The following is a 12,321-nucleotide window of genomic DNA, read 5'->3' as shown; positions in this document are numbered from 1 at the left end:
ATGCAGTGTTTCTGTGATATCATCCCTTTAAGTGGCCATTCACTGTTGGCTTTTATTGACTTTTCCTTTAAAGGGCTCTTCTGTACTATCCAGATTGCACAGTCAGGTTCACAGACACGTGGCTTTTTCCCTCTTTTCCTACAGGCCAGGAGAGTGAGTTTCAGCAGTGATCTGCCCGTGTGAGAGGGTTTTTACTGGGATTAGTCGTTTGGGTAGTAGAGGAGGAGGGGAGAAAAGTGAGGGAGGGGAGAGCAGAGAAGGAGGAGAGAAGGAGGAGTTTCCACACAAACTGCTCTGAAGCTCAAATCTAACTCCAAACTCCAGCGAGCTGGGGAAGTGGGCGCTTGGACTGGATGTAGCAGCTGAAATTGCAGAGCGCTGGTAAAGAATGGCAGTGAGGCTGTAGAGGGCTTTGCGGGCACCGGAGGAGAGCTGGAGCGCTGAAGGAACGTGTGGGTGATGAAAGCTGGCATGAGGAGCTCAGAGAGGAACACTTGAGCAGATCCAGAGGAACTTATATCTGTTTTTTCTCCAAGCGAGGGATGGACCTGCTGCTGCTGCTGCTGGTGGTGGTGCTGGGGCTGTGTGGCAGTGCCAGGACTGTGTGGCACAACCAGCGGAACGGCCTGGCACACACACAGGCGGGCACGGCACCCAGAGCGGCCAGCAGACACAGGTAGGACACCTTCACTAAAAAAACCTGCCCTGTGTTGTACTGCTTATATGATGCTTATATGCGGTTGATCAGAATGTGCTGGAGGTGCATTTTCACAAATATGTCCACAAAAATGCTCATTTTTGGTGACCTGGTCACTCCAGACCTTCTTCAACATCTCAAAACCACACTTTACCAGCTTTTTTCCACTCTCATTTCATAAGAACTGCTCTGAAACACAGTTTTGACTTGATGACGTTGCTCGGCTGAAAGTTATACTCAAACCCCACACAAAAGAAATATGAATATATTATTTAATATACACCCCGTATAGCAGGAAAACTGGCACAATAATAATGTTTTAAGCTAATTTTATGCATTTTAGCACAATTCTAACATTTGCACATTAACTTTGTGACATAAGAGAAGATTATTTTTTGCATACTGAGCTCAAAAGAAACCAAACAAAAAATTAGGTTAATTTTGAAATGTTATTATTATTTTCACACATTCACACAAACCATTTGTTCACTATCGGCATAAATAACCACTATTTATTTACTGTTATCATAAATAACCACTAGTTGTTCACTGTTAGAATCAGTAACCACAGTTTGTTCACTGTTAGCATAAACAATCACTATTTGTTCACTATTAGCATAAAAATTTCACTGTTTGTTCACTAATAGCATAAACAACCGCTGCTTGTTCACTATTAGCATAAACAATCACTATTTGTTCACTATTAGCATAAATAATCACTATTTGTTTACTATTAGGCAAAACAACTACTACTTGCACACTATTAGAATTAGTAACCACAGTTTATTCACTAACATTAAAAACCACTGTTAGTTCACTTTTAGCACCAATAACTGCTATGTGTTCACTTATCATAAATGATCACATTCACTATTGGCACGATCTATCTTAGCCTTTTCCTTTATTAAGTAAATAGAGGCTTTGAGGGACAGTAATGCCCCTCGTACAGTGCTGGGGTCTCTGGTACCCTGAACACTGAGTAAATAACAGCAGTCTAAGTCTGAGGGTTAATCTAAACCAGCCTCTCAGAGCTGCTCGCCTTCCACACTTTCCCTGTAAAAGAGTTTATCTGCCTGAGGGAAAACTTTAAAAAGCTAAACACACATTTAAATATGCTGCAGACGACTACATGAAAGACTGGAATAAACATGGGGCTCCTTTGAATCCCACTGAGCCGCTGCAGGAGGCATATTACAGCCCCCCCAACACACAATTAGCACTTAATGAATTAAAGGCTGAGTTAGAGGGATTACGGTACAGTAGCACGGTGTGACACTGGGTTGTGCTAAAAGTGAACTAAATAGTGATTATTTATGCTAAAAGTAAACAAAAGGTGGTAATTTGTGTTAATAGTGAACAGATAGTGGTCATTTATGCTAATAAATAGTCAACACTAGTATGTACATTAACAGTGGACAAAGATTTACGCTAGTAGTGAACAAACAGTGGCTATTTGTACTGATCGTGAACAAAAGTGAATAGTGAACAATTTGTGCTGGTAATGAACAAATTGTGGTTATTTCTGCTAAAGGTGAAAATGTGTTAATTTGCGCTAATAGTCAACAAACTGTGGTTATTTGTGCTAATAGTGAATAGTTAGTGGTTATTTACACTGATAGTGAACAGACAGTGGTCAATTAAGCTTTATTAGCATGGCCAAAGCATCATCAAATTACAAAACCAAACATTTAGAATTCCATGAAGTTAAAATTACACAAAGATTGGAGTTAATAACAAACATAAGCAAAAATGGCAATTATGAGACTTGATATATCTTGTGTTGTGGGTCACTCACTGTCCCCCTCTCTCTCTCTCTCTCTCTCTCTCTCCTCGCCCTGCCGTGACGCGAGTATTGGGGTTTCCCCATCATCCACACTGACGCAATGCTAATGCTTTCCAAAGGGCGGATGCAGGCCAGTTGACGTTGCACACAGTTCAGAGGAGAAAAACAGAGGATTCAGATAAACACCGACACCTGAACTACAGCGCTTTACATCATTAACACAAACACAGGAGACCTTCAGCAAAAAATGAAATCCCCCATTCGAAATGTAGTCGATCGGTTTGGTGTCTGAAGTAGAGGTCTGTTTTTTCTGTCCCGCTCCCACATGATTTTATCCCACTCCCGCCCACTCCCACAGAAAAACGGAATCATTAGTCCCGCTCACACATTATTCTCTGCTGAAATAACAGGTCAGTCGTGGTCATCAGGCTCACTGTGAGTAAAACGAAACGCTGTTTATTCACCATTTAAACACAGAGCAGGAATTAAACCACAGAGGCGTTATTTTTGGTGTTTTGCTGGGCAGCTGTGGCCGTCGGACTGAAGGCTCCACCGTCTCTGTGAGATACGAGAATCTGCGTGTTGTTCACGTGATCGGCTGCTTCGCAGCTCTTTAGAATGACTTAAATTCATTTTAACTGTTTTACTGTCATCATTTTATATTGTTTATATATGACGTTCTACTTTATTTAGGTTTTTCATTAATTTGCGGGATTTCTCGGGACATTGTGGCGGTTCTTTCTACACTGCAAAAAAATGTAATCTTGGCAAGTTAAATGATCTTAAATCCAGTCAATATATCTAATATTCTTCAGGTTGAGATTGCTGTGTTCAGTGTCTCTAACAGACTTGATTATGTGGTTTTTAACACTGTACATGTCATAAAACTGACTAGTGTGATGCTAATTTGAGGGGTAAACATTTCTATTATGTTTTAGCTACATTAGCCTTGTAGCTCCAGTGTTTAAAGCAATCCTCAGACACCAAGTGTGTCTTGACAGACTATCACTTTAAGAGGCCTGCTTTGATGGACAGTAGTGTTTGTTTGAACACTAACATGTCATGGAATGAAGCCGCCTGTTTGGATAAGATGTTAATCTGCTGTTGTGTTTATATGATTTGTTATTACAGATGCGTAAAGTAGACAATGCTCTGTTTATGTATGTTTTGGTGAGATATGAGTAGTAAAAATCTAAATATAAACGTGTTTCTTGAAGTCATGCGTTCATAATATCCTCCTCTGTGTATAGATTGGCCGTTTTCATATTTAGGAGCGGATAGATTACGCTTCACTCAAATCCATCAAATTTTATTCCATTTCATCCAGCTGTGTTTCAGAGAAAAGCCACAAACCAAAATCACATTGCAGCAGGAATGTGTGCGTCACAAATATGTGCAAAAAAATGAACTGTACAGAAAGTAGAGTGGTTGCCAAATATGCAGCTTTTTGACCCTTTTCCTCGCAGCTGTACGCATCCCACATTCAGATGAACACACACAGATGTCAGAGGCGGGGCAGACTTAACATCTCCAGAGTTCATGCTTATCTACAAACTCCAGGATTCTGGGGAAACGCAGCGACACAAACACACGCTAAAGTGAAGTTTGTAACTAATCGGTGCAAAATTGAGTCATTTATTTTTGCACAATAGTGGCTCAGAGGATTTACTTTGGTGGAAACTACAGATTAGTGGCAGAAGATGATGTTTGACTGGTATTGGTCATTGTGGCTCTGCTCGATTAGCTGGTCACGTGTGTGAGTTGGATTTGAAACATCCAGGATGTTTAATTAAGACTTTTGTTTGTGGATTTTTCTATTATATTTGGTCTGTGTTGGAGCCTGTAAGGCCAGAACTGACCAGGAGTGAGGACACCTGTTGGTTACTGAAGGAACTGCAAGTTTGTCTATACAAATGATATCCATTCATTTACAGAAGCGTCTGTTTTATTGACAAGCTGTTTATGAACAACTTGAATAAAAATGCAGACGGCTTGAAATTTCATCTTATTTTTTTTCTTTTTTTTAGCAAATTATGTCAAATTTCTTTTACATATTTATATTACAACAGAAACACTTTTTGTAAATCTTGAGAATTTGTAGAATTTTTCACACATAATAAAGTCAGACAGGCCTGCAGGATTGTATGTGTTTGTGTTAAAGCGACTGTGTCAAACGCAATAAGACAGTTTACAACTAATACTGAACCTGAAACAGTGAAGAACTGAATAGAACTCACCACAAACTCTTACACTCAGCTGGATTGGACTGGAGGAGTGAAAAAGGTAGATGAGACGGAGTTTAGTGTACATAGTTTGAGGAAACTTCTTTGTTTTTGACTTAAAACTGCTTTTATATATCATTACTGTAACTAATCCTAACTATGGAGAAGATTAAAAAACAGGATGTTTTTTCAAAATTCCCCCACAATTCAGTGTGAGGTGTAATCAGAGTGATTCAGAGTGGTTTGGTGTGAAATGGTTCAGATGTCTTTACAGTGGTGCTGATAGGAACCAGGGGTCGCCATGACTACAACACAGATATAGACATTTTATTTACTATCCAGAACCACCAGTGAACCTACACGAGTCTTCTGAGTTTATATGGAATGTTGATGATGGAAAATAGTGGAAAATCTCAAAAAATAAGTTTTCTTTGGGGACTATTTTGCCTCACAGCGCCCTGCATGTATCCCTCCACCATGAATGGAGTTTAAGGCCAAAATTTTCTCAAATATGTGAGAGTATGGAGGCTGGGTGAGTGGGTGTGGTTATTCAGTGAGAGTATAGAGGCTGGGTGAGTGGGTGTGGTTATTCAGTGAGAGTATAGAGGCTGGGTGAGTGGGTGTGGTTATTCAGTGAGAGTATGGAGGCTGGGTGAGTGGGTGTGGTTATTCAGTGAGAGTATAGAGGCTGGGTGAGTGGGTGTGGTTATTCAGTGAGAGTATAGAGGCTGGGTGAATGGGCGTGGTTATTCAGTGAGTATGGAGGCTGGGTGAGTGGGCGTGGTTATTCAGTGAGTATGGAGGCTGGGTGAGTGGGCGTGGTTATTCAGTCAGAGTGCGGAGGCTGTGTGAGTGGGCGTGGTCAGTGAGAGTATGGAGGCTGGGTGAGTGGGCGTGGTTATTCAGTGAGAGTATGGAGGCTGGATAAGTGGGCGTGGTTATTCAGTGAGTGTATGAAGGCTAGCTGAGTGGGCATGGTCAGTGAGAGTATGAAGGCTGGCTGAGTGGGCGTGGTCAGTGAGAGTATGAAGGCTGGCTGAGTGGGCGTGGTGGGTCTGGTCTGGTCTGGCAGGTCTGTTTGTGTCTGTGCTGCAGACAGTGTGTGGACGCTGCTGGCTCTAAATGAAAGACTTCAGTCCTGCGTCTTTTCTCTGTATATTTAACCATTCAGATCTGCGCTGCAAGCTTTAATTTGCTGAACCCAGACTGGAGCGCTCTGCCACACGGTCACTCTGCCCCCTCTACTTTTTCCTTTTTCCTCCTTTCATCTGAAGTGAGTAGTAAATCAGCCGTGTGGGGGTCACCTTGCCAAATGCTGCTTGATTTTCTCTATTACACTTCAGTTAAACAGAGGTTATTCTTTGGGTGTATTTATCTTTATGTGGCGTCTGGGTGTGCAGAGTATGGACTAGTCTTCCTGAGCCAGACGTGACCTCGTAATGAGAACGTCTGTGGACAGCCATGAAAAATTTAGCGGTAATTGTGGGAGAACATAGATTTATTAAGGTGGGAACAAACTGAGTGTGTGATTTCTAGTCCAACACCTCATGAAGGCAGAGCTCACAGTAGGGGGCGCCAACATTGTTCATGAATGTAATGTAAGTTAGCATGGCTGAAAAGTCCAACAAAAAACTCCAACTAAGCATTCAAAACAGCTCCATTAGCTAATAACAGCTTACATCTAGTTTATTATGTTTATTTTATGAAGAACATGCACAAAATACATTAATCTTAAAAGAGAAGAGATGCTTTGCAGCAGAGTTAGCTAAAAAGCTAATTTCCACGTTCCACGTCTTCAGCTGCACTCCAAACATTAAAACAGTGAGGACTAAAGGGATTTGCAGGTGGGTGGAGGGGGAGTTTGCCTCTGTTAGCGATGCATTCCACCACATTCAAGCACCGAATGTTTAACGAGGTGTCCCCAGGTGTTTATTCTCTCATCTAGGTTTACATTCTCGTTGTGTTTATTCTCCTCCGCGAGACTAGCTGTGCACTTGCGAATGGGCCTGTAAATCACTGCTGCTTTTATGTTCTCAATATTTAATTGCCTGTGCTCTGTAACCGGCCCATTACAAGCACTGCCTCATTTTTAATATTTGAAAGCATTGTTTTTAATGAATGTGCCCCCTCCACCAACAACATTCACCCATTCCGCGACTCCCAGTCCGGCTCTATTTTCGAAGTCCTGATTCACACATGCTCCCTCTGCGTGGCGTGAGCAACAAGGAATGGCGCTGATATTAACAGGTCAGCACTTTCACACAGGTTGCGCAAGCAGAGCAGCAGAGCATCCCAACCTGCTTTCCCCATATTTGTATTCTAATATTTTATACTAATATTTTGTACTTTGCTATCCAGTGTCGACCAGAGAAGGATGAGTTCCCCTTTTGAGTCTTGGTTCCTCTCAGTGTTTCTTCCTGTTGCTCTTAGGAAGTTTTTCCTTGCCACTGTCTCCACTGGCGACGCTCATGGGGGCTCAGACCTGGATGTTTCTGTAAAGCTGCTTTGTGACACACCTGCTGTAAAAAGCACTATATAAATAAACTTTGACTTGACTTGACTTGACAGCTGCACTGAAGCAGCGCAGTATTTAGAGAATAGACGATGCACCAATTTTTCGGTGCGCATCACTCAGCAAAATACACTGAAATAAGCCATGAAAATCAGTGAGAATTAAACAGAAAAGTAAATAAACTTTATAAATGCTAATTCTTTAATTTAATTCTTGAACGGTTTTAAATGAGAAACTAGTTAATCATTGACAAAAGCAGTCAGTCGCAATAAGATAAACAAACGGATGCTAAAGGCTAAGGCTGCTGAGGCGGGGCTGAGACGAGTCAGACTCTAAAGAGTTAATCCACACGTGGGACCACATTTTGATCAAAGTGAGAAAATCTGAGTTTTATTTCTCAGGAGCCGAATTTCAGAATCAGGAGAAAACGGCTTCAGTCTCACTCTGATTTAAACTGGACTGAACTGTGTCCAGGAGAAGAACCTGAAATCAGGAGGAGATTCATTTAGAGTATGTCTTTCCTCTGGGAAAAAACAACACATTCTGTCTCTAGCCAGACACATCAGTGCGCTCAGTTGGAAACGACACATTTTATGTTACTTTTAACACAGAATTTGTTAAATCAGTAAAAAGTATAACAGAAAGTGTTAAAGTTGTTACTTAACTCATCACTTTTTAGAGTGTATATTTTAGCGCAGTAACCCAAAACATTCTGCTCTTCTGGAGTTCAATAAAAGCATCATCAAATATCAGGTAGAAATATTGGGCAAATCTAAACATTCGTCTGATCCTGATCATTTTTAAAGCAAATGTCTGCCGACACTGATGTGATTCTGATATCACTGTGCATCTCTGGTTTTGGCTTTTATGTTTTCTTCCACTGTATCATAATTACCTCTTTGAGAATTTTGCATCAGATTTTGCAGGACTTGCCTGTGATTGTGTACGTCTCAGATTAAGGGCGGCTCGGCCCAAATAGCTCTGCATAGGGGTCTTCGACACTCAGCTTCATGTGCAGCAAAGTATCTTCTTGGTATGAAGAGCAGGTTTGAATAATAATTCAGTTTTCAGTTTTCTTTTCCAGATTATTGTTAAAAGCTCATATTGAAACTCTTTTGGTCCAAAAATGGATTAAAGACCTGAAAGGTGTGAGTGCTGACATCACAACAGGGGGGTACAATGCATGTTGTTTGGCCTTATTCCCTGTAGCACCAAGATGTTTAAAAGGAAAATGGTAAGATCTGAACAGCTTTCTGTTTAAATGGAAAATGATCGCAAACAAACGCAAAAAATCATGAAAAATCATTAAAACATTTTGAAACACTGGATGTCCCCAAACTTTTGATGTGCAGTGTATATATCTGATTCCTTTCCATCTATTCTTCTTCTGTCATCTATCTGTTCACACACCGTTGAGAAGACAGCACAGCTCCTTTTTATCTGTCCAGTCTGGTTTAGTCGTGTATCCTCAGCATGGCCGAGCTATTCTTTCCTCTCTTTTGTCCCACTGAGTGAATGACGGAGGGAAACAGCAGCAGAACTCACCCAGAATTCATTGCAATCTGATGCAATTCTCTTTTCAAACATGAAAGATTAGCAGACAAAGCTGTTGATAAGCAAAGAGCTCAACATACATTAAAATACTTAATATTTAACTACTGTAATTTTAACTTGCTGTGTTCAAGCTAAAGGCTACAACAACAAGAAGAAAGCTAACAGGACAAATCAGTGTTACATCACAACAGCAAAGAACTGGCAGAGCAGGTAGCAGCACTGATACATTAGATACGCCAATCCTGAGAGTTATTTAACCAGGAAATCAGAAAAAACGGAAAACATTTTAAAACATATCAATAATACGGAGCTGCTAAGGTGACACAGTGATTATTTATTTAATAAGGCATGGCCACAAATTAATACGTTGAAGCAGTTAATTTTCTCATGGCCACTTGGCCTCAATATATTAACTTGTGGCCTCAATATAGTAACTTCTGGCTTCCATATATTAACTCGTAGCCTCAATATAGTAACTTGTGGCCTCCATATATTAACTCCTAACCTCAGTATATTAACTCGTGGCCTCAATATATTAACTTGCAGCATCAATGTAGTAATTTGTGGCCTCAATATACTAACTCATGACCTCAGTATATTAATTTGTGGTCTCAATAAAGTAACTTGTGGCCTCAATATAGTAAATCATGACTTCAATATATTAACTCATGGCCTCAATATAGTAACTTGTGGCCTCCATATATTAACCTGTATCCTCAATATGTTAACTCGTGGACTCAATATATTAACTGGTAGCCTCAATATAGTAGCTTGTGGACACAATATATTAACTGGTAGCCTCAGTATATTAACTCGTGGCCTTAATATAGTAACTTGTGACCTCAATATATTAACTTGTGGCCTCAATATAGATGTGACCTTAATATAGTAACTTATGGCCTCAATATATTAACACGTTTGCTAAAAGTTAAAATTAATACTTGAAAAAAATTTTGGGACACTGCATTTTTTCAACCAGCCACCTGTTTTTTTTCAGAGGACCACCTGGTTAGTGACCCACAGGACATTTGAGTTTCGAGAGCCATGCTTAAGTCCTTACATTACGATCTTGCAGCTTTAGCATAGGAGATCTTTGTGCTTGTTTTACATATTGTTGTTTTTGACAGTAACATCAACCTCAGCGACTGAGATGCAGAACTCAAACAAAACGTTTTTTAAAAAATGCTTCTAAATGTCAGCATTTATATCTTTTTATTTTATAACACTTCATTTTTTTCTGCTTTTAATTTTTTAATTTGTAAATTTTACAGTGCTCTACACACATATTATACACAAATATACAAATATATATTTTGTAGAAGGTCAGTCTTGGCTGATCGGCAACTCTGAGGTAAAAGGGTGGAGATTATGTAAATTAGACCTTTCACTAAACTTTCCCTTTAATACAGTTTATCAGTGAGCTGGTCTGAGCTGAGAGATGCTGCGCTGTTTTAAATCAGCCGTTCGTGATGGATCACTCTAAGCTGGAGTGATCGGGCTCAGGAGGACCACCCTGTGGCCGCGTGTGCAGACAGGAAGTGCAGGCTCATGTAGCAGCGCCTCCACACTGCGGGAACTTCCTGTAGCTGGACGTTTCTTACCATGGGGTGCGTATTTAAGCCCTTTGGTATGCAAATGAGCTCCCCTCAATGTGTTCATGCTTTCCCTAGGAGAGGGGCCCCAACTGACCGGAGCCTTCTGTGGAATACACTACAGAATATATCCAGAACAGTTTCTGTTAGGACTGATCACCCACCATACCTTACACACTTAAACAAGATGGTTCTTCAAGCATTCTTTAGTAAAGCCAATGGTTCTTCCGATTGATGGAGAATGTGTTGTATATGGTTAACCTTTTTGGTCACAGGTGAATGCCACTCTTTTAATCCTTTGTTGGAACATGAAGACTAAAAGCCAAGAGCTGATATCAGGAATTCTGGGTTATTTTTGGGCCAGATTACTCACTAATGCTGACATCACAGCTTGATGATGTCACACTGGCTAGTGAGGGCCGGGTCTGCTGAGTGAATCATGTCTGTAGCTGAAACCGTTATGACGTCATGAAGGCTAGGAGACAGTTATAAACGTTGGCTGCCAAATGTGGGCTTTGGGTTCAAGGAGTAAAACATCCAAAGGCTTCTTTCAGTGTTCATAGTTCTCTATAGATCCATTGTCTTTACTAAAGAACCCTTGAAGGACCATCTTTTTAAGAGTGTACCGTAGCACAGATATATAGGACACTCCAGGAGTGCTGGCTGTTAGTAGTGAGTCTGTGCTGCAGTAACAGCCTCTACTCTTCTGGGAAGGCTTTACACTAGATGTTGAACATGGCTGTGGGGATCTGATTGAGCATTAGTGAGGTCAGGTACTGATGTTGGCTGGTCAGTTCTGGGTCACTCCAACTCATCCCAGAGGTACTGGATGGAGCTCCATCACTCCAGAGAACACAGCTCCACTGCTCCACAGCCCAGTGCTGGGGGGGCTTTATACCCCTCTAGCCCACGCTGGGCATTAGACATGGAGACCTTAGGATCATGTGCTGCTGCTCCAGAGCGTCCCATTCTATTGGTCAGTGCTTTTCTATGGAGATTGTACAAGCTGTGTCAGCAGTAGGTGCACCTTAAAGAGCCCATATCATGGAATGTAAACACTGATAAATTTCAATAAAACACCGTTCAGTAGTTTATATGGTCTTTATGTCGTTGCTGTCCAAAAAAATAAGCATTTCCATTTTTTTCGATTTTTCTTTTGCTTTCTAAATGTCAGTGTGACAGCTGTTCTTTATACTGTGTGAAAATTTCATGACAATTTCACCAACAAAGATGCAAAATTGCTCTTAATAAAATCTCTTTAGCTTAACTTACATTGAAAGTAAAGAACAGTTTTGCCTTCTCCTGTAAACTTGCCACTTTGGGGATTTTTCTGGAGCTTTTCTTTAACATTCTGGAAACAAAGCTGCAAAAACAGCCCATGAACTCAGTTTTTGTGATGTCATGACAGCAGTTAAGCTCCACCCATTCACACTGAAGTTATAAGGAGTGTTTCAGCTCAGACTTCTTTTGAATACAAAGCAATACAGTTGATTTAGCTCATTTATATATATCAGTCTTGAAGGCACAACAACAAAGCATCCTGTTTAATTCTAAGGATAAAGAGAGGTCAGAAATTGGTCATGTAAAAATAAAGTATGACTCTTTTTTAAACATTGGATTACATTAATATTAAAAGTGAAGCTCAAGAATACAGGAAAAAGTAGGATTTGGGCCCTTTAAAGTAACTACATACACTCATTAGGAGGGGCTGCAACAAATCAAATTGTTAAATTTTAGATTCCATGACGCACTAAATTGTTGTGGGTGCAGATTTAGACCCTAAGTGTCAGGGGAATGGGTATTTTTGAACTGATATTATTTTCTAAAAGCTGTAAGTTAGCTTTGATGTGCTGCATCATAACGTCACATTGTTGGAATGGCTGTGTAATGACGGGAGGAAATGGGCTGCAATAACTTTGGCTCTTACTTTTCACTGCAGTGCCCCTGAGCTAGTGCTAGTA

General features: G+C 40.5%; 1 protein-coding gene across 1 annotated transcript in view; it reads left to right on the top strand.

The window, feature by feature from the left end:
• Window positions 1-270: 270 nt before the first annotated feature.
• The window catches only part of emilin1b (elastin microfibril interfacer 1b), a 55,845-nt gene continuing 43,794 nt past the window's right edge, over window positions 271-12,321 (top strand). Inside the window, exon 1 of the mRNA XM_036592539.1 lies at window positions 271-676. Coding sequence (XP_036448432.1) covers window positions 543-676 — 134 coding nt within the window. The 5' untranslated portion in view covers window positions 271-542. The remainder of the gene's footprint in view (window positions 677-12,321) is intronic.

This window comes from Colossoma macropomum, unplaced genomic scaffold, assembly GCF_904425465.1.
Source record: "Colossoma macropomum unplaced genomic scaffold, Colossoma_macropomum, whole genome shotgun sequence".
Taxonomy (NCBI): Eukaryota; Metazoa; Chordata; class Actinopteri; order Characiformes; family Serrasalmidae; genus Colossoma; species Colossoma macropomum.
Note: the sequence above shows the minus strand (reverse complement) of the source record. Positions and strands in the feature narration are given on the sequence as shown.